Genomic DNA, 21596 nt, shown 5'->3' with positions numbered 1-21596 from the left:
CGAGTACACCTAGTTTTTGTTAAAAAAAAATTTTTTGTGTCATCAATTAGTCACTCAATGCCGACTCCTAGGTAGGTAGGTATGTATACATTGTATATGTACCAAATTTCGAGTCAATCCGACCACAGAAAGTAGATCAAAATGAACTTGCAAGATTTAAAGCAAACAAACCAATTTTGTTTAGCTTAATTCGGTCCCAACAACTGTTAGGTTTAGCAGAAAAGGTTACAGCAATTACATATTGTTTTCAGTTTACTTCTTTTGTAGTTGGCATTACAAACAAAACCTTATTACATTTTTCACTAAATTGGAACAAAATAAAAACACAGCTTAAAAATTCTTCTTTTATTTACAATGTCATTGAAAACAAATGGCTACAAAATTAATATCGAAATAATGAAAATAATCAAATTGTATCTAAGTTATTAACATTATGTATAATTTTTGAACATTAATTGACAAACATGAAAACATTATTTTATTATCAAAATAATTATTTAAATGGAATGAGAGCAATCGAAGAAGAATCGAAGTCACAGATTAAACTAGTAAACTCAACTTATCAAAACTTAATAAGTAACAAATCTTAATTTGAAATGGGTCGACACAATAAATTAATAAGACAAACTTACGCCACAGAATAGGATAAGCTTAAGAAATGTTAAAACTAAACGTAAAGAGAAGAAATCGAAGTATCCAAGTATGTACATTTTATTTATTTCATTTGCATAGCTCATGCCGGATGAGGTCTACAATTAAAAATTACATTAAATCGAACTCTATCAAGAGTTAATTATTTTCTATAAAATTATTTGTATAAACCGAGTCTACGGACTCCATTCCGTCGTATTATAATGTCCACGGGACAATATTCTAATAGGTCGGCTGTATAAAAATAAATCTAATAAGATTCGAGCGGAACATTGGCGTATTCCGATGGGTACATAGCCTGGAGCGGGCACTGGGCTGCCTTTCTTCGTGCTTATGTACAAAATACTGGATCTGGAAGTAAAGAGGTTTGGTTATAATACTAATTTAAATTGCTGTACCTATCTGCCTCTGGATCGAAATGTAGATTTGTGGTTTTACTTGAAAAACAAATTCAAAAATTCCGTTCGAAACATAGTGTAGTCAAAAGCATCTACAACGTCATCGAAGGGACAGCAATTGTTCTTTCAACATGGTTTATTTTATTATTATAACCAGTGTTACTTTGGTCGTTACATTTACATCCGACATCTATAATATAAAAGTGAACCGCCAGAACGGGAAAAAAAAACGAGACAGAGCAGGATGGCGCTCTACAACACAATTTTGACACGTTTCTCCCCAACAACGCATTATTTCACTGGAATTTTAAAGCAATTCGATTCTTTGACCTTGGGAATCGCGAAAAACTTGAGAAAATATGATATTGGGTGTGTACATTTTGTATATTAAGCAAAATAAAATCACAAGTTCGAATTTCGAGACAAAAACGAGCGATCTATTATCTATGCCAGTGTTGTCATTCAGGGAAAAAGAAATCTATTCATTATCCTGCATTGCAGTCTGTAAAGCTCTTTAACCCATTCATTGCCGCGCGCCAGATTACGTACTATGCTACAATGCCGACGCTTCTGCAGAACAGACGCCCATCGGCGTCAGCGGCATCCAGGGAAAGCTAAATTAGACGCCCATTGGCGTTTTCGGCACTCCAGTTGCAGATAGGTATGCATAAGAAACACTGTCATGAAATTTGGTATGTAGATAGCTGGATGTCTAAAATAACACATAGGCTACTTTTATTCCAATATTCCCACGGGATAGTTGTTCTTAACACAACACCTCAATGAAGATTACAATATAAATTTTGGGATTTCCCACGGGAATTTTGTAAACTCCCGGAATTTCAATTGTAACTACCAGATCGAATAGTTTACGCGTGCGAAGCCGCGGGTAAACTATAGTATCTTTATAACTGGCGTCGCTATAAAGGATTTTGACTGTACATAGTTACAGGTGAAGCTAATAAAAGCGTGTTAAACAGCTTGACCGCGGATCGGCACCTGGTTAAAGTCACGGGTTCACGGTGGATGCAAGCCGCTTCCAACCGAGGCAACTGGAGGTCTATGGGGGAGGCTTATGTACACCAGTGGAGTGATGATGATGAAACAGCTTAAGGGAGGTAATACTGACCCTAGTGCACCCCCCTCCAGACCTACTCGCTGTCGGTGCACGCGGGGAGTGGGGAAGCTCGGAAGTCCGACTCAGAATCGCTGCTGCCAGCATGTCAAACAGCTTGAACCCACATACTGACCCTAGTGCATCTCGCTTCGACTCTAGTCGCTGTCGGAGCCGTCGCTGAAGTTGTACTTGTTCTGCGCGCGCGGGCGGGCGGCGGCGGCGCGCGCGGGGGGCGGGGACGCGCGGAAGTCCGACTCAGAGTCGCTGCTGCCTTTCTTTGCCTTCTTCTTGGGGTTCGGTTTCTTTTTGTCCTGTAACAGCGGGATTTAGGACATGTTACCCTAGATTGAAACTGAGAATCTATTTCGTAACGTTTCTGACACTCGCGATCACAAGCAAACGACAGATTTTGTATGCGAAAACTGTCATTTGATTGTGATCGCGAGTGTCAGAAACGTTACGCAATAGACCCTCTGCTCGCGAAATTGAACGAGGCTAGGCGAATACGATAGTGTAGAGAGGCACTTCGTCTTACTACGCCCAACTCGGCCGGTACTTCGGTCAACTTTCACGAGTACTTCGTCGAGAACTTCGCGAGTAATCTGGAGTAGCATTAAATGTTACTGCAATTTGGCTATGTGAGCTACAGCACTAGTTTTCAGAATTAGGTAACTGTGTTCTTCTTACTCAGAATCATTAGCACTATTGATTTGGATGAAGAAAGTGTCCCTATTTTTTTTGACTTTGACTTGTTAGTCCACCAACGACAGATCAAATAAGGACCGACCATCGAACTAAAGATGTAAAACCACTAACCTTTTTACTATCAAATATGCTGTCGTCCTCGTCACTGTCGATGCTGAGAACCTTAGCCGGCCGCTTCTTCGGCTTTTCCTTCTCCACATTGGGCTTCTTCTTCGGCGCCGCCTTCTTCTTCGGCGGGGAAGCTTGGACCGCGGGCAACTCGTCGTCGCTGGACAGCACCGTTGGCTCAGAGTTCGCTTTGTGGCTAAGAGCTTTTGTGAAGGGTTCGTCCTTTTTGGAATCCTCGATCAGCGAGTCGAATAGGAAGTCTGAAATGTGAAAGGATTATTTTTGAAGAAAAAAAATATTGTGGACTAGTGTAGTGGCCGCTATATGACTGGCACTAGGGCGTGCAAAACCGGTTTTGAATTGCGGTTTTGAGAGCCCAAAACCGGAAACCGGTTTTTCCCCGGTTTTGGCAATGTTTTTAAATATTTTTTTTATTATGGTAGTAATGGTAGAATTTGAACAATTTAATCATATTCTTAGATAGTTTATATACCCACAATAAAAAATAATTATTATAATTACTATTAATATTAGTTTAGATTTATTACAATCTTTCAATATATATTATAATCAGAACATTAAAAAAACCAGTTACGTTAAGCATTATTATTTTTCAATTACTTTCTTTACTTTAATCTATAATGAAATAACTACCTACCGATTAATTCGTTTAAGTTTGTAGACGTATATCTATTTTAATTGAAAATAATAATGGTTAAAATACGCAGACAGACACATTTTAAGTAGGTTTAAATAAATCGAGGATATTCTGGCAGAACCGGATAAGTGCACAATATTAATTTTTATACAGTTTTGCTAGATAAATAAAGCAGAAAACATTGAGTATGCCTATATGTAACTTTAAAAAAAATGCACTTATTCTGTTTTTCCAGAATACCCTCGAAATAGGTAAGATTATCGATTACATTTATTTGCACATATCTAAGCCATACCACATATAAGTACTTTTTAATGTCATTGGTAGCACTTATAGTACTACTAGCTTTTGCCCGCGGCTCCGCCCGCGTGGTATTCGGTATTCGCGCTGTTCCCTCGGGAACTGTGCATTTTTCCGAGATAAAAAGTAGCCTATGTCACTCTCAGGCCCATAAACTATCTCTATGCCAAAAATCACGTCGATCCATCGCTCCGTTACGGCGTGAAAGGCGGACAAACACACAAACATACAAACACTCTTTCGCATTTATAATATTAGTATCGATAGGGTTTTGCAATAGTCAGCCCTTTGTATCTGTGCGTAAGACATTGACGCGTGTACAGACGTCGTCGTGCCTATGTAGATTCAAGAACGCGTATTTTGTACGGCGTGGCCTGGCCATCCTGTGGTTGCGGGTGCATGCGAGGGTTACGGGCGGAGGTAGGAGTGTAAGTAGTATAGATAGGTTGCGTTCGGATTTCGGATATTATTCGATGACTCAAAATTAAATATTTCTTAGAGCGTTCGAAAAAAGTTGATTTAAATCAAAATGTACGTCATCAATAACAGAAAAACCGGAGGTGACTCCGGTTTTGTGTTTCAAAACCGGTTTTGAAAAATCGGTAAATATTGTCCGGTTTCCGGTTTTCAGCAAAACCGGAAAACCGGTTTTGCACGCCCTAACTGGCACCCTAGGGCACACCCTTTAGAATTGGACGTAATTTTATGCAAACAGGAACCAACCAACACCTCCCCCAAAATTGAAATTAGTATGCAACAAGTTACTAAAATGCACTCTATCGAGTTGATAGAAGGTACATTTTAATACCGTGTTGCATACTTATCTAAACTTTGGGGGAAGGTGTGGGTTGGTTCCTGTTTGCATTACTACGTCCAATTAGTGTTGTCACCCGAGTCTATCTCGGCAGGCGGCTTCTGACGTGGAATGTATTGCGGCCGCTATCACACGGCACCGCTACCCTAGGAAACTCATGCTATACTTTAAAACCACTTCTCACCCGAGTCCATCTCGGCAGGCTTCTTGGGAGGCGGCTTCTTTACGCTGAATGTACCACGGCCGCTATATGATGGCAACGCTATCCTAGCAAACTCCCGAATCACCCGAGTTCATTTCTGCAGGCGGCTTCCGGCGTTGAATGTATTGCGGCCGCTGTCTGACGGCACCGCTACCCTAGGAAACTCAAGCTTTACTTTAAAACCACTTCTCACCCGAGTCCATCTCGGCAGGTTTCTTGGGCGGCGGTTTCTTAACGTTGAAGCCGTCGTCCTCCTCGTCGCTGATGGAGAGCGCGCGCGGCGCCTCGCCCTCAGAGTCCACCTTGTTGTCCAAGAGTTCGGGCTCCGAGTCCGATGCGGAGTCATCAGAGCCATCCTTGTATTTTTGTACCTGGGATGTGTTTGATGAGTTAATCAACTTTTAAAATTAAATTTAACGTTATAATGGTTTTGACATTAAATCTAAAGTTAATCTTTCACTATATTTGTTACCGGCAACCCGCCCCGGCTTAGCACGGGTAAAATTTTCATAAAAAGGTCAATGGCACACACATTTTTCAGCTCCATTTCCCAAAAACTATACCCGCGTGTAGCCAGAGCACGTTGCTAGTGTGTCAATGAATACGTTGTATACACGTGCGACGCAGTCTAGTTATCTCATCATAATGCCTACGCTCAGAAGATGTATCAGATCAGATATTTATAAAGTGAACTAAATAGTTCAGTTTTGTTTTGACAGGCAACGGCTATGGTAAACCAAGCCTTACGAACAATGATACTAGGTTATACTAGGCCGGTCCCTGATTCAAAGAGTGGAAATTAATAGTCAAATAAACTCTGATAACTCACGTCAAAGTGGAAATGTATGTTTTACCTTGGTAGCTGCGCGACGCGCGTTGGCTCGCTCGCGAGGAATGACAGGCTCGGCGGAGACATCCAAATCCGACCCCGAAGGCTCCTCCGAGTCGCTGCCGTCGAAGTTTATCTTCTTCTGCGAAACGATAACACATTTCGATGGTTATAAAATTAATCTGGAATATGTTGACAACCAGATAGCGTAGCCGTTGGTCATCTTGACAATGAAGCTAGAATTCCGTTAAGAGAAAACATTTAGTGTGATGAATGTTTGTACAATCAACAGCACCAATATCTGACACAAAGCATGCATAAATATCTGATAAGACTATTTCTAGGGCCTGGTGTCAGATATTTTTGCACGCTCCGCTGTGGCAGATAGTTGACTACACATGAGTCATGGAAAGTATGTTTATTTGTAGCACCCATAGCACAGTGAAGGTCATCATCATCATCATCGTCTCAGCCGTAGGACGTCCACTGTTGGACATAGGCCTAAAAAAAAAATACAATAGATTTGCAGGGCAATACAAATATAAAAAATACTTCACAAAATTAACTTTAAAACTTACTTTCTTAGGCTCTTTCTTGAACGTCAGCTTGGTTTGCTTGAGCCCATTCTTGTCCGGCTTCTCGGCCTTCTCCGCCTTCTCCGGTTTCTCTTTCTTTACGCGCGACTTGGGCTTCTCACCACTGGACGGACTGATGCCGGCCGGGTCGTCCTGTTACCAAAGAAAGATACATTTAGCATTTTTTTTAATTGAATTAAATAAATTTTAGAAATGAAGAACTGATTGCATCAAAATGGAAATACATGGAACTGATCTAAAACGTTTCAGATGTAACTACCTTATGGCTGCTAACATTGTTTTTGGTTCGTAGTCACAGTAATTTTTTCTAGGTAAGCAGATGAAATAAGTGAACCTGCTACATTTATTGATATATACTGACCGGGTCATATTCTTTCTTGATCTCCTTCCTGGTTTTAGCCTTTTCGGCGGCCTGGATCCTCTTGATCAGGTCTTCGGAGATCTTCGGCTCGACTCGGCGCCCGTTCGTGGCCGGCGCGATGTCCATTAGGGACTTGCGGTTCTTGTTGGACTTGTTTTGCTGTCAACGAAACAGATAGTTAAGACAGAAGAATAGGGCAGTTACTACACTTCCCAACATCAGGATTGCCTTTGCACAATTTTGCATGCTGCCAGCTGCCAGTGTCTAATATTGACAGTTTGTATAGTAGAAATGTACAGAAATAAAGCACATAAACATCACGAGACACAATAATCTTGTCAAATTTTAGAGTAATGAATGTGTTTTAAAATATCGGTTTACAGGAATCCAGGCCACGCCACGTTGTCGCTGAAGTGAACATTTATTTATTTATTTAGCTCACTGTTAGGACAAAAATTAAAAATTGAAATTAATTTAAATTAAGAAGAAGATACTAATTATTTTTGTGTTGTACTCTTTACTATAAAGTAAACAAACGTACCTTCATCCTTTCCATCTGGTATGCAATGGGAAACAAAAAAAAACTTCATAAAGCAATATTCATGGAATTAGAAATGGCTTGACGGCTGATTTAACATTGATTATTGTTGTAACTTGTAATACACTTGCCGATGACTTGTTATATGAAGAAAAATAAGACTCACCAGGGCTTTGGTGGTTTTCTTGTTGGTGCTGGCTTCGTCCTGCCTCTCCTTCTCTTCTACATCCTCCAGTTTGATCAGGAACACGTCCAAGTCCTCGCGCCACAAAATCGCAGGAGTCTTTTGTCTGGAGGAATATAGGTTATCTTGTTATCTTATAATGCTGACCACACCTAAATTGGCTTTACTTCAGCAGTTTTTTTTTAACAAAAACCAATTGACTTCAGCAAAGCGAAAAAAGAGGTTGATATCCATTTTTATTGTCACTTTTAATAATATCCATTTACTTATAGAATAAACGTTTATCCATAGCATACAAACAAACTTATTGCTTACTTGAGCGTGTTGAGTTCTGATAGTTTCTGGTCCCTTTGTTTGAGCAGCTCGTCTTTTTTCTCCTTGGTGAGCATCCACATGGACATGCCGAGTAGATAGTTGAACTTCTTGACGTCCTTTAGGGCTTGGAACGCTTTCTCTGTAAATTTAAAGCAAAGTTGACGTCTTAGAGTAAAGTGGACCCAGCTATCTAAGGAGCAGCTATGGTAACTGCCAAATGTCAAGTTTCTAGCCCCGGTGGTGCATTGTCTGTCAGTCAGTAAGTCACTCTTTTATAGGTTCACATTAAAACAGGGATAAAGTTTGGTAGGAATTGTAATAATCAAGAAAATTTTAAGGGCCTGTTTCGCCATCCGTTGAGTAGTGTTAACTGACGGTTAAATGTGACGCCGTCTCCGTCTATTCGAACAAAACAAATAGAGACGGCATCACATTTAACCGTCAGTTAACACTAATCAATGGATGGTGAAACAGCCCCTTAATTTACTATCCTTGACAGAGTACATTACTCTCGGCCCTTAAACCATGACACACATGTCGCTCAATTACTGGGAGTAATAAGGATCAATGAAACCAGCAAGGTTTCCATAATTGAAGAAAGGAAAAGGCAAATTATCTCAAAAATGGTTGCCACCTAAGCCTAAATTTACTTTTTTTTTATTATCTAGTATTTTAACGAGGCTTTAGTACACCAAATGTGACTATGTCAGCCTCATGGGGAGCCTCAGTCATATACACCACACTACAGATATTACGCTCTCCCTTGCACTGAAACCACGTCTCTGGATGCAGAGGCCCGTCTAATGAACCAGTAAATCAGCATCGCTTCTTCTGAAAGCGGTCGACTCAGAATTACATTTACACCTCCATTGAACAAGCCCATACCATCCAAATACCTGTCTCTGATGTCCTTATTCTGATCACATTCCAAAAGAATATGAATAAGGTCTTCAGTCTTATTACTTTTAATAATGTGTTAAGTGCCTTTCTGCGGTCAAAGATTATCTAATAATCACCTAACAACCTGATTTACGGCCATTCTCATTGGTCTGTGCAGCAGTCTCAATACCGTACCGCTATTTCCCCAATAGTGTCACTGAGATCAATGAGAATAGTTGCCATCTTTTTTCCAGACCTGTGCCCTTAGTCTAATTGCAAAAAAAATAAGTGAAATTGTAATTAAACGTGCAAACGGGCCTATCAATGGCGACATACCTACCTAGCACCTGCTCTGAAGAGCTTCAAGTTCCTAGTGGGAACAGATAAGTATCTTACCAGGGTCCACAGGTTTGCCCTTCTCCTCGACGGGCTCCGGTTCCTCTTCGGACTCCGGCTCCTCCTCCAACACTTCCAGCCCCTGCATCTTGGAGGCGCGCTTCTTCCACTCCGCGATTGGATCCGGTGCGTACCCTGGAAGGAGCGATGGTTACAACAGGACTTAGATTGCCATTAAATTAAAGTTGCGGATGTATCGTTAGCTATAACTTTTTTCGTTTTAAAAAATCTTCAATTTGATTGAGCGTTTTATTTCTGAATGAAAACGTGCCATAATGATTCAAGAAAAGATGCTCAATTACATAGATATATATAATATATACGGCCAAAGTAACAATAACATGTATGCACGATCTTAGACTTAAGCCAATTAGTATTTTCCTTTTTTTAACTGTAGCCGTATCTATTTGTAGTTGTTGATTGGACGGTAGTTTGTCTTGCACTCGACTTGGCGGAGCTCCCAGAAACGAGTGCTAACTAACAGCGAGAGACAAAAAACTAACGACATCGATTGTGGCAGGAAATCGAAAATACAAACCGAGACATGGATGCACAGAAAAACCAGAAAAGAGACCAGCGCTGGGAATCAAACCCAGGTCCTCAGCATTCCGTGCTGCGTGCTATACCCCTACACTACCGCTGGACAGAAGTCTAGACACAAATTTCTCCTATGCACACATATCTCAGGTTGCTTTTTTCTACTACGCTACTTATGCATCTATGTTTGGCTCTCATCGAGAGACGTAACACTCTTTCGGAACTAACCGCTCACCCAGACAAGAGATGTCGCTACTAAGCAATCAAATTATGATTGGTTTTTGGATTTTCGATATGGTTTTACGTGATGACCGTAAAAATAACAAATTTGGAGTTCAATAAAAATTCAAGAAGACTCGAAAAAAAAACCAATCATAATGAGGCAGGAAACAAACATGATAACATTCTATTCCCTTTATTTGTTCTGCACCCATACCTCTCTTGATAAGTTCCTCGACCATGGCTTTCCGCTTCTTGTTTTCAACCACCAGTCCCTTGTCGCACTTCTCGAGGATGAACCGCGCCTGATTGGACAACTTGTCGGCCTCGGCCTGCAACTGGCCTTCCAGCCAGTCCTTTCGGCGCACATAGTACTTCATGCGGAGAGAGTAGAACTCGCGGAGCATTTCTTCCACTTTTTCGTATCTGGGGAAACGGAGGTGCTATCAAACCGGGTTTACACAATACGGGTAATATCATCTGAGAAGCTATTAAAAAAATAATACGGGTCATGGAGATATTTGATGTTCAGAAAATACTAAAATGCAATGCTTTTTGCTTCTATTTGATACCTAACTTCAAATAATTAGTTCACAGCGAAACAACGAGTAAAGAAAGTTGCCAGTCATCCTGAGGTTAGAATGAATGTGCTGGGTTTAGGGTCATCAATCATGAAATTCACAAAACATCCATAAAACCATGCAGGAACTCCCATTGGAAATTAATTATCAACTGCTGGTGCTGGATCTAATGGATTAGGTAGGTACGCGTGCGAAATGAAATGCAAGGGTAAATTATATATAAACACTAGCCATTGCCCGCAACTCCGTCCGCGTAGAAGTATGAAAAATAGTTTACGTCCTATTCTCAGACCTATCGAATATACACAAAAAAATATATAAAAAGCGGTCAAGCCATTTCGGAGGAGTTTGGTTACAAACACTGTGATACGAGAATTTTATATGTTAGAATGATTACACTCACTTTTTGAGGCAGTTGTTGTGGTCGAACGCGTTCATGCAGGTCATGGATATGGTGGTCTGCAGCTTGAACACCTTGTGGATGCCCTCGGCCTCCACTTCGGGCAGCTTGCCCGGCAGCAGCGACACCACGAACCGGACCGTCGTGTCCGTGTTGTACTCCTGAACACACAGCGCTCGTGTTGGTGTTGGTTGCATATCTTAGGGGGCGTTCAAGTAATACGTGACGCAATTTTTGGAGATTTTTGACCCCCCCTCCCCCCATGTAAAGCGCCGTAACATTTTTCTTTACCCCCCCCCTCCCCCTTCCTAAAAGTTACGTAACACCCAAATTACCATTTTTTTTAGCTTTTCTTTAGCAGTTTCCGAATAAGGCTGGCATTTCTTGACACAGACAGTCACACTGTCAATTTGGCATGAGAGCATTTATAGGCCAAGAACAACAACTGATGATGCGAATTTCCCACTTTTGAGGACATTATAGTATGTACTTGTTACATAAAAACTGTGACGTAACGCGTAGTTTGAACGCATCGTAAGTTTTTACGTAATACTTGAACGCTCCCATAGGTTATCTTAGGTAGTCCCACCAGAGTCACGCACACAAGCACGTCATGTAATAACAGCAGCGGTTTGACATTCACTCATTCATTTAATTCATTCTAATTTTACGCAATCAGTTCATCATGTAGCCGTGTTCATTCACTTCAAGAGACCCCCTAGTGTCGCCGCCAGCGCTCGCGTTGTGCATTGTACTAGTTCGCGTAAAACGTTGCGCTAGCGCCGCGGTAACGAGACGCCAATGCTGCGTAAGTCGTTCGTCATCCGGCCAGCGCTGGCGTCGCGTCGACGCTGCGCGTACGCTAGCACGTCGACGACGCTCGAAAGACGCTAGTGTGGGGAGTCTCCAACTCTCTTGGCACTACCTATATTATTTTTATACTGGGTTGATTAAGAGATCGCGACACGAGACAGGAGACTAATGGTGTAACTGCGTATGAATCATCTCAGCCTATTAAAGTCCCACTGCTGGGCACACGCCTCCTCTCAGAATGAGAGGGCTTGGGCCGTAGTTCCCACGCGGGCCCAGTGCGGTTTGGGAAATTCACACACAACATTGAAATGCGATTTTGCTTTACCGTAAAGCTCGTGGTAAATTTCACATGTAATTACTAATTAGTAATTTCGCAGATGAATTTGGAAAAACTTAGAGGTGCGAGCCGGGGTTTGAACCCGCGATGCTTGAGAGGCCATTGGCATAGGTTAAACCACGAGGCCACTACGGCGTATGAATACAGCAGCGAAAATTCTCGACGTGTACTAGAAAAGTGACTAAATCTTGTTTGAAGCGCGTTAACTATGCCTCGTCTGCACCTAAAAAATACGATGTGGACAAGCCGCCGTAACAAACTTCCGCAATAGATTGTGCGACATTATAACTTACCCTATACTCCGATATGAGCGGTTTAACTTTGTCAGTGCCCAGCATAGGTTCGAGCACGTTTTCTTTATAATACTGGGTCCACACGCCGACCGGAAGTTCTGTGATTTCGATCTTGTCGCCGGGCAAGATGGCCGCCTCGCCGGATATCACGTATTTGTCGCCGAAGCTTTCAATGTGGCCTTTGAAGTTTTTGTACCAGGGATGCATCGGTTTAGGTTCTTCTCCGTCTAACATAAGACTGTAAAAAATATCACATTTTTTTACTGATGCTTACAAGTTACCTACGCTACGGGAGGAAGGTGACGTACGCACTACGCCGGCCAATCGCGCGGTTTTAGCGCACCGTCTCTTTTTCAAGCGACACTTTGAAGACGGATGGCGCGCTAAAATCGCGCGGTGCGCCGTATAGTGCGTGCGTACGTGGCCTAAAGGGGGTATGGTAATGAAAGATAAAGCTCCTTGCAACATAAAGACATCGAGAAGACCACTATTCTCAACAAGCCGGATTTGTAGATCAAAGAAAAAGACAACTAAAAAGTCCCGCGGGATAGGGATAAACGAATTCATCGCAGATGAAGTCGCGGGCAACAACTAGGTAGTTCATAATTATTTTTTACTTTTCAGTTGTCTTTTTTGGCGGCGTTTTTTTCACACAGACACACATAGCGGTCAAACTTATAACACCCCTCTTTTTGCGTCGGGGGTTAAAAAGACACCTCTAAATCTTCACATTTCTCACTTGGATGAGTTTATAATTCGGCACTCTTCTAGACAAAAATCGGTATCTCAAAAAATCATTTTCGAGTTACATATTTATACAACCTAGTCTAGGTTGCTTAAGAAATTCTTATCTTTTCGCATCACATGGTATAATATAAAATCACTCGGCGATTTGTTTAGGTACCGACTTTTGCTTTAAAAGAGATATGGTTTTAATAATAGAAGCAAATATCAACTTTTTTTGATCGGCAATAAGGTTCTGATTATGATAGCTAAAATTTAACGTGTGCCTAATGAGGTGAAGCTACTACTGTTCACACTGACCGTATGTTCTCGACGATGTCTCTCGGGTTGTAATTGGGTATCTTGGTGGACCAGCCGGTACCGATGCCCTCGGCTCCATTGACCAGCATCATCGGCAGGATCGGGATGTAGTACATCGGCTCTATCTTCTGGTTGTCTTCGAACTCGTGCTGCGGACAAGAGGTTGATGTTGGTCTTAGATTTGAGGGTGCTGAGAGCAGAATGCTCTGACGATGAAGATTGACACGAAATTGACTGGACAAATTGGGCAAGTGAACGCAATGCGAGAGCACTAGGGCTCTATTGGCTCTGTGCACGACATCAGCGCCACCTATTGTCCGCAAGGTTGTCGGCTCTGAGGTTCTGACGTTTTGAAATTTCATTGCGACATTGTGACAAAAATCAAACCTATCACGTATTAATTTATAATTTAGACGATCAGATGGCCTAGTGGTTAGAGAACCTGACTACGAAGCTTGAGGTCCCGGGTTTGATTCCCGTGTCGGGGCAGATATTTGTATGAAAAATACGAATCTTTGTTCTCGGGTCTTGGGTGTTTAATATGTATTTAAGTATGTATCTTTCTATATAATTATATTTATCCGTTGCTTAGTGCCCATAACACAAGCTTTGCTAAGCTTACTTTGGGACTAGGTCAATTGGTGTGAATTGTCCCTTGATATTTATTTATATTTATTAATTTATAATACAAAATTACTGTCATACCGTGATTTGGGTGGACAAAGAGCTGTGAATTCATTTTTGGTCATTATAATTAAATAAGGTAAGTAAAATTTATTCAAAAAGTGTGTTTTATTTTGGTTACGTCAGAGTTTGTTTACTTCATGTTTAGTCGTACTTTTATTGTATAAAACGAAAAGATAAAGCTACTTTAATGGTTTCTTTAAATAATAGTAAACATATAATTATAATTGTTCTTGTATTGCTAGTAATAAATTAAATATCGTTTTCAGATCAAAATAAGTATTATTTTGACAACCGGTTTTTTGTGTATTCCTCAATATAAAATTTCAACCACAAACCGTTTCAAAAGGAAAATTGTTGGTATCTGCTGGACATGTCCGGGATGTAGAGGAATTAAGAACAAAACAGGGACTTTGTTCAATAATTCAAGAAGACAAACATCTATTACGAAAATTAGGCAGTTAAGTCTACACAAATTGCTTTGTTAACGACAGATTCATATGAGTATGACAGATGACAGAGCCTACATTATTTCTACTTTTGGCCACTATTAGCGCTGCAATAGATTTCATTACCCCATCTAGTACTTCGCACCCAGCGAATATAGATTAGATATTTGATTTATTTATATAAAATGCCATAAAATGAAAGTTTGGTATACATTGTTTTCCATAATTAGCAAATAAAGAGGTTACAACCGGGTAGGACATGCAAATAAATTTTAGGTTGAAAATTATGTACAACTGTAGCACTTGTAACTTTTATGATATAGGGGTCTGGTAGCAATTAACCAGGGTCAGCACTCACGAAGTAGACATGACTTGGTTAAAGCGGGTTCACGGTGGATGCAAGCCGCTTCCGAGGCAACTGGAGTTCTATGGGGGACGTCCTGTAGCCGATATGAAGATGAGCACTCACGACTAGCAGCGGGTCGTCGTGCGGATGGAACACGAGCCTCGTGAGCGGCGACATCAGCGTGAAGATGTATCTCGGGCTGGCCGAGTCCTTGCCGCCGCTGAGCCGCGTGCCGAACTGACCGCGCGGCTCCAGCAGATTGATGTTGTTTGAGCCCACGTAGTTTTGCGCCAGATTCACGATCGTCATCGAGAGGGACTGCTCGCCTGTTCAACGTTAAAACTGAGTTAGGGCCGCCACATAACACTCGGAATTCCGAATGTTTATTTCAATTCTGTGCGCACAGGCTACAAGAAGAAAACTTCGGACGGAAAACTACTGTTTGTATGTGGTAGGTACAGTCAAGTGTAAAAATATGAACTTATTCAAAGTTAGAAAAATAAATACCACAGACTCTTATCCTGTGGAATGGCAGCGCCATATTTAAAATTTACTGTCAAGCGGCGCGGCCATTTTGAAAAAATCTTTCTTGACTGCAGTGACACCTACGAATTAATTTCGCGAATTCGCGAATTTTATTAAAAATATCACCAAAAAAAAACTACTTTAATTTTATAGATAAGCCTTACAGTGATAGTTTAGCATAAAATGGCATATCTAATTAAATAACAATGAATGACCTTCAATTTCTGTGAACTTTATTATTCATTATCAAATATCTGATAACCAAATTTTTCTCAGTCATGTATTAAATAACTATAATTACAAAATAAAACAATTACCTGTAGGAAACACTGATTTATTTCGTAAAATATTAATTTATTTACGAAACAAAGCCCTTTTATAGTCTTTCAATATCAAATAATAGTATAATACGAGGTTTCCAAAAATACCAGCGCACGGCAGCGGCCACAGTGAAACTTGAGTAAACGATAAGAACGAAATTTCTTCCGTAATGTTGCCGCGGCCGTTAATAAATGCCATCCTTGTCTATTTATGAACGCATTCTGCAAGAATAAGCAAGCGAGATATAGGTCTACCAGTTTATATTTGTTAGTGAAATACGTCACCCGCCAACGACCGGGAGCCGGTCGCTTGCCACTCAAGGGTTTTTGACAGCGTGCCGGGAGACGGTCGCCTGCCAAACAAGGGTGTGCCGGGACCCGGACGCTTGCCACTCCAAGGGTTATTCCGACGCAATAAGGCCGTAGTAACATATTTTTGAGTGGTTTGAATAGATACTTTTTTTTCACTTGACTGTACATAGATTTGTATGGATTTACTGCGTTCGGAATTCTGCAAGGTAGTAACGAAACTCGAAACTCGAAGTTCGTGTAGTGCGGTCCCTCTGACACTTGTACTATTTAATAAGAGAGCGAGAGGGACGGTGCGATACGAACTTCGAGTTTGGTAGTAGCCCTGCTGTATCGAAACTCCGAAACGGCATTCCAAATGTATGTGGTGGCTCTTACGTCGGTTTGCGGTAAATTACGAAAAACCGCCAAATCCGTCAACGTATCTAACATTACCACAAAGACTTCTTACAACCCTTACCTCCCCCCTATGAGTTCATGAATGCCCACCAGCAGTTAAATAAGAACTGATTCAAATAGTGTTCTTTTTCGACCTCAACATCGACGAAACTTTCGACGATTCATAACTTTTTTAACTCCTATTGTTTATTTGATAATTATCAGATCATAATAGCTCGTATTCCCTACCGTGATGGTATGCCGAGTGCTCCGCAACGGAACCCGCCAGTTGAGCCACCTTGACCTCCCGTTTGTCGTTCCTCTTTATGCACGTGAAGATCACCTTACGCTGGCCGGGCTTCAACCCGTCCACCATCGAAGGAATTGATCTGGAGTACAAACAAAAAAAATTAATCCACCAACAAATATCAGAGAAGAATAAACAAATCGAAAACAACTGCATTTCAATCTAATAAGATTTCAATAAAGTTCATTATATTTAGCAAAGTTCTCACCTCACATTATCGCCGTTTGAAAAGAGTACCAGCTCCAAATTAACAAAGTCAGAGTATGAGACAGCTTTCGTCTCTTTAGTGTACAAATATCTCTCTGGCAGCCCAATTTCCTTCCTCCGCTTCACTTCATCCATGTGACTCGTCAACCACTCCTTTCTCTTATCAGCACCCTTCTTAGAAAATGCCAATTCAATATGGTGGTCATCGGTAGGCCCACCATACTTAAACTTAATCCTATGCCTTTCCATATTCTGGAAATATTCTTTAGCCTCCTTGGATGTGGAAGTACCCAAACCTTTGTAGTACTTTATATTGTATGTGTGATGATTTTCAGTATCTTTCTTCCACTCTTCGAATTCTGGTAGGGAATAGAAGGATATCTCTTTATCTTTCTTAGTTGCTTTCACAATAGGCGTGATGAATTCCTCTAGGAATGGCAGTTTGAGCAATTCAGGCCAGTTGTGATGTATGAAGTTGATGATTAGACCCTTTATATGAGACCCGTCTTGATCTTGATCGGCCATTATCATGCATTTGCCGTAACGCAGAGATTTTAAATCATCCACACTGGTGTACTTTTTCTTGTACTGCAGGCCGAGGATTTTGATTAGATTGTTGATCTCCACATTTTCGAGGACTTGCTTATGTGAAGCGTCTCTTACATTCAAAGGTTTACCTTTCAAAGGGAAGACTCCGTAGTGGTCCCTGCCGACTACGCTGAGCCCAGACACAGCTAGAGTCTTGGCTGAGTCTCCCTCAGTCAAGATAAGGGTGCAAAGATGTGCGTTTTTAGTTCCGGCGTCATTCGCGTCTTCCAACTTCGGTATACCTTTGAGTTTGCTCTGTTTCTTGCCAGATGTTTTGACGAGTTCCGCCTGCGCCTTGAACTTGGCCCATGTGAGTACTGACTCAACCAGCCCAGACTTGCTCACTGCCGTTATGAATTTCTCTGTAAAAGTGCATTTTGATCCAAAGCTTTTAGCTTGGAGTGTCATGTTTTCTTTAGTCTGCGAGTCAAAGGTCGGGTTTACAATGAGGCAGTTAATAAACAACCACATGTGGTTCTTAACTTGGAAAGGCTTGATATTGACACCACCTTTGTTCTTCTTTTTCAATACTTCTATAACATGTTTGACAATGTTGTCTGCTACAGAGTCAACATGTTTTCCACCTTTAGTGGTGGCAATAGAGTTCACAAATGAGACTTGTTGGAAGCCTCGGTCAGAAAGAGTCAAAGCGACCTCCCAGCGCTCATTGACCTTCTCATAGACAACCTTCAAAGGTTGTCCGTTCTCATCTTCTTTACCTTTAATATATAAGTCTATATAATCCTTAAATTTATTAATCTTCAGTCGCTCTCCATTTAAATAAACTTTTACGCCCGGCGACGAAGCAGCGACGTCGTACGCTCGTCGCGACATCAACGAAATGATATCGTCTTCAAGTTTCTCCATCTTAAACTTAGCCAGATCAGGGCTAAATGTCACTTTAGTGAAGTCATCATCTTTCCCAGACTCCTTGATTTTGGGCTCAGAAGCTTTTGTCATGTTGGATCCCCAGGTTTGTTTGAAATGCTTTTTATATTGTTTTGAAGCTGTTTCAACAGTGAATTTGGTTGAGAAGATGTTGCAAAGTTTTGCACCATAACCGTTTCGGCCTCCTGTGACTTTTTCTTCTTCATCATTGTAGTTTGAGGATGTGAGGAGATGTCCAAAGATCATGGTTGGAACATACATCTTTTCCTCTTTGTGCATAACCACAGGGATGCCACAACCATTGTTGTACACTGATATAGTGTTCTGCTCCTGATTTATTTCAATCCTTATTACATCCATCTTTTTGTCTCTTTGTTTGTTGTCAGCTGCATTCACCAGAATTTCGTCATATATCTTGTATAAACCTGTAAATACAAGATTCAATTTTAATTAACACAAAGTACACTTAAAATACTTTGCTATTGTTGTTCAGCACTCAAAACAAAAGATTGGTTTTCCTTTTCATTTAAATCTTTAGGAAAAAGAACCTTTTGAGTCCTCAGCGAAATTGACATTATAGTTTTACTGTATAGAACATTGCACATTTTTTGTTACATTTACATAGCTAATAGGTACATTTAGGTAGGTATATTTTCTTAATAATACCCTATTTACAAAATCCCTATTCAATACAAGCCATTCTGTAGACTGTTCTTGCATTACTATCCAATCTGTACATGAAATAGGTAAAATTTGACCTGCATAATTTCATTACAGACATAAAAACAGGTGAAATAAAGAAAAACTTTTAAAAATTACCCGGCACAAAATTCAATTCTCGTTGTACCATACACTCCTTCTCCTTATCAAAGACCCACATATTCTCAGTGGCCCGTTCCACGGACCCTATGTATGTGTCGGGACGGAGGAGGATGTGTTCAAGTTGAGATTTCTTCTGATACATCTTCTCAATGGTGCCCTTCTGGCCCTTGGCGGGAGGCGGTCCGTCCCCAACGCCATTTGTGGCTGACATCTTGCTGAACATAGACTGTAACATAATAGGAATTTTGATCAGCGCTTGTGTATGATTCACCAAAATAAACTATGAGTAATTATTATGCAAGATTTCTTTGTTGACGTAAAAACTAAATTTACTAAGAAGACAACATAACATACATAATGTATTGAATAATAAGTTTTTTTTTAATAATACTAATTTGATGAAGCCAATAGTGATCGCAATCTATTAAAGATTGGGACATATTTAAAATAACCTCACAATAATACTAATATGACATATATAAATTACTATGATATAAATTTAAATAAAGAAACAAAATAAAGTAAGGACAATATATGCATATTTTTTATTTGCTATTTCATTTATTTATATTATAATCACATTGTAATACTTTGTCATTCAAATATTACAAGTTAAAAAATATACCATATGAATTTAAAATAATTAGGGGCTGCTTCACCATCCATTGATTAATTTTATTTGAGGGATGAATGTGATGCCGTCTCTGCCTATTAAACAGACAACATCACATTTATTTATCCGTCCAATAAATTTAATCAATAGATGGTGAAATGGGGGGGTTAGTTGATAATTCTATTTGTAAACTTCATGTTTATCTAATTTTACAAGCCTTTATTTCAATCAAAAACCATGTCTCTCTATGCATAATAAAAAAAAAAATGTGAATTCTCTGAAGAAAAAAATATTTCATGCATTGTTATTATAACCTACATAGTAAAAGGTGATACAAAAATAAATAATAAATAAATGAACACCATAAGACAATCAATACCAATTGACCTAGTCCATAACCTAACCAACCAAAAGTTGGAAAATCCCCGACATTGTCACTTCAAAGTTCAATATCTCAAAAACGGCTGAACCGATTTTGATAATACCATGTCTAAGAACCATCCCTAGAAAATCTCTTTTCAAATGAAAAAAAAACACATTCAAATTGGTTCACCCCTTTAAGAGCTACGGTGCCACAGACAGACACACATAGCTGTCAAAGTTATAACAGCCCTCTTTTTGCGTCGAGGGTTAAAAACTAGGCAAAGCTTGTATTATGGATACATATCTTGCGTGGCGAAAATCAAATATAACAAATATAATACAACTGTTGATATAACTGTTTATAGTTATAGGCTAAATAAAATACTTAATAATAATAATAATAACTGTTGATTCTCATCTAGGTCTAAAGTACCTACTACTACATTTGTTAAAACAAGCCCACTCAGGGAGATAAAATAATCAAAAATGTAACCATTTGCGCCAATATACTTATGAACAAATAAATTAAGAGCCCTTATTATGGTTTTTAAAAGACCGTTATATTGAAATTGTTTAAAATAAAACTACCCTCCCCATTCACGGGAATCATGAAGTCCCATTCAACCACGAGAATGAAATCATTTAACAAAATGCCTGTAACTAAGATTCGAAATTCCCGTACAAGCCCAAGATCAATACAATTACAAATGAGTGCCTTCGTATGGATATAAATAATGGACCCTTCAAGTAAAAGTAAGGCTAACCACTTTTGTATTGAAAACATAAAAAATCAACAACCAGTTATCAATTTATTCTTGTTTAAAAATTGTACAAACCACTCGACATATACGAAAACAATATTTATTATTATTCCACTGAATGGCTCAAAGTAAAATTTTGACCGTTACCGACCAAAATGCCGCCAAGAAATTTCATCTCACCTTTATATCAGCCATTTTGTGCGAGGTGCTTATAAAACGTGTGCGATCAACGCGTGTCCCCGTTTGTCTTAAAATAAAGACAAAGCACGGAGCACTAATTATTGCTTTTATAAAACATCATTTTAAATTCTGTTAATAGCAATTTACACACAAAATGACGACGCTCTGCTGTGTGTGACAATATTCACCCACAGACAAGAAAAACAATTTATTTGCTCTATAAACGCGCGTTGTCTATTGTCTATGATTATAGGACGCCGCGGCCGACGCTAATATTATTTCATACGAGAGTGAGAGAGACGGTACGACGAACTTCGATTAACGCATTACATAGTAGGCCCACCTTCAGGTTTGTATCGTACCGTCCCTCTCACTCTTGTATTTTTAAATAATAATTAATACCTATAAGGGTCAGCGGGGACAACAAGATACGAAGTTTGAATTTTGCACTTCGTTCGTAGTATAGTGCAAAGACTACAGTATTTAAAGGGAGATGGTATTGTTAGATTATTTTATTGTGCTAATAGGTTTGTTTCGATTTATGTTTGTCTATGGTTTGTCTTGTTCTCTGTATGTCAAGG

At 39.9% G+C, this 21596-nt stretch overlaps 1 protein-coding gene across 2 annotated transcripts; it reads right to left on the bottom strand.

The window, feature by feature from the left end:
* Positions 1 to 330: 330 nt before the first annotated feature.
* Positions 331 to 21219, bottom strand: Top2 (DNA topoisomerase 2). 2 transcript variants are annotated; one of them, XM_074090746.1, is made up of 20 exons: positions 21016 to 21219; positions 19096 to 19324; positions 16802 to 18701; positions 16536 to 16675; positions 14878 to 15080; positions 13276 to 13424; positions 12232 to 12469; positions 10792 to 10949; positions 10025 to 10233; positions 9052 to 9186; positions 7777 to 7915; positions 7444 to 7567; positions 7281 to 7295; positions 6740 to 6898; positions 6361 to 6510; positions 5808 to 5924; positions 5147 to 5324; positions 2983 to 3239; positions 2300 to 2477; positions 331 to 1002 (listed from the first exon to the last, which is right to left on the bottom strand). In XM_074090746.1, exons 1-19 carry the CDS (start codon positions 21028 to 21030, stop codon positions 2322 to 2324), a joined length of 4671 nt encoding a protein of 1556 aa, XP_073946847.1. In that variant the 5' UTR covers positions 21031 to 21219; the 3' UTR covers positions 331 to 1002; positions 2300 to 2321. The 2 variants fall into 2 exon arrangements, with proteins under 2 accessions (XP_073946847.1, XP_073946848.1); XM_074090747.1 differs by lacking the exon at positions 7281 to 7295 and having other exon boundaries at positions 21016 to 21218.
* Positions 21220 to 21596: the final 377 nt, after the last annotated feature.

This window comes from Choristoneura fumiferana, chromosome 8 (genome assembly GCF_025370935.1).
Source record: "Choristoneura fumiferana chromosome 8, NRCan_CFum_1, whole genome shotgun sequence".
Classification (NCBI taxonomy): domain Eukaryota; kingdom Metazoa; phylum Arthropoda; class Insecta; order Lepidoptera; family Tortricidae; genus Choristoneura; species Choristoneura fumiferana.
Note: the sequence above shows the minus strand (reverse complement) of the source record. Positions and strands in the feature narration are given on the sequence as shown.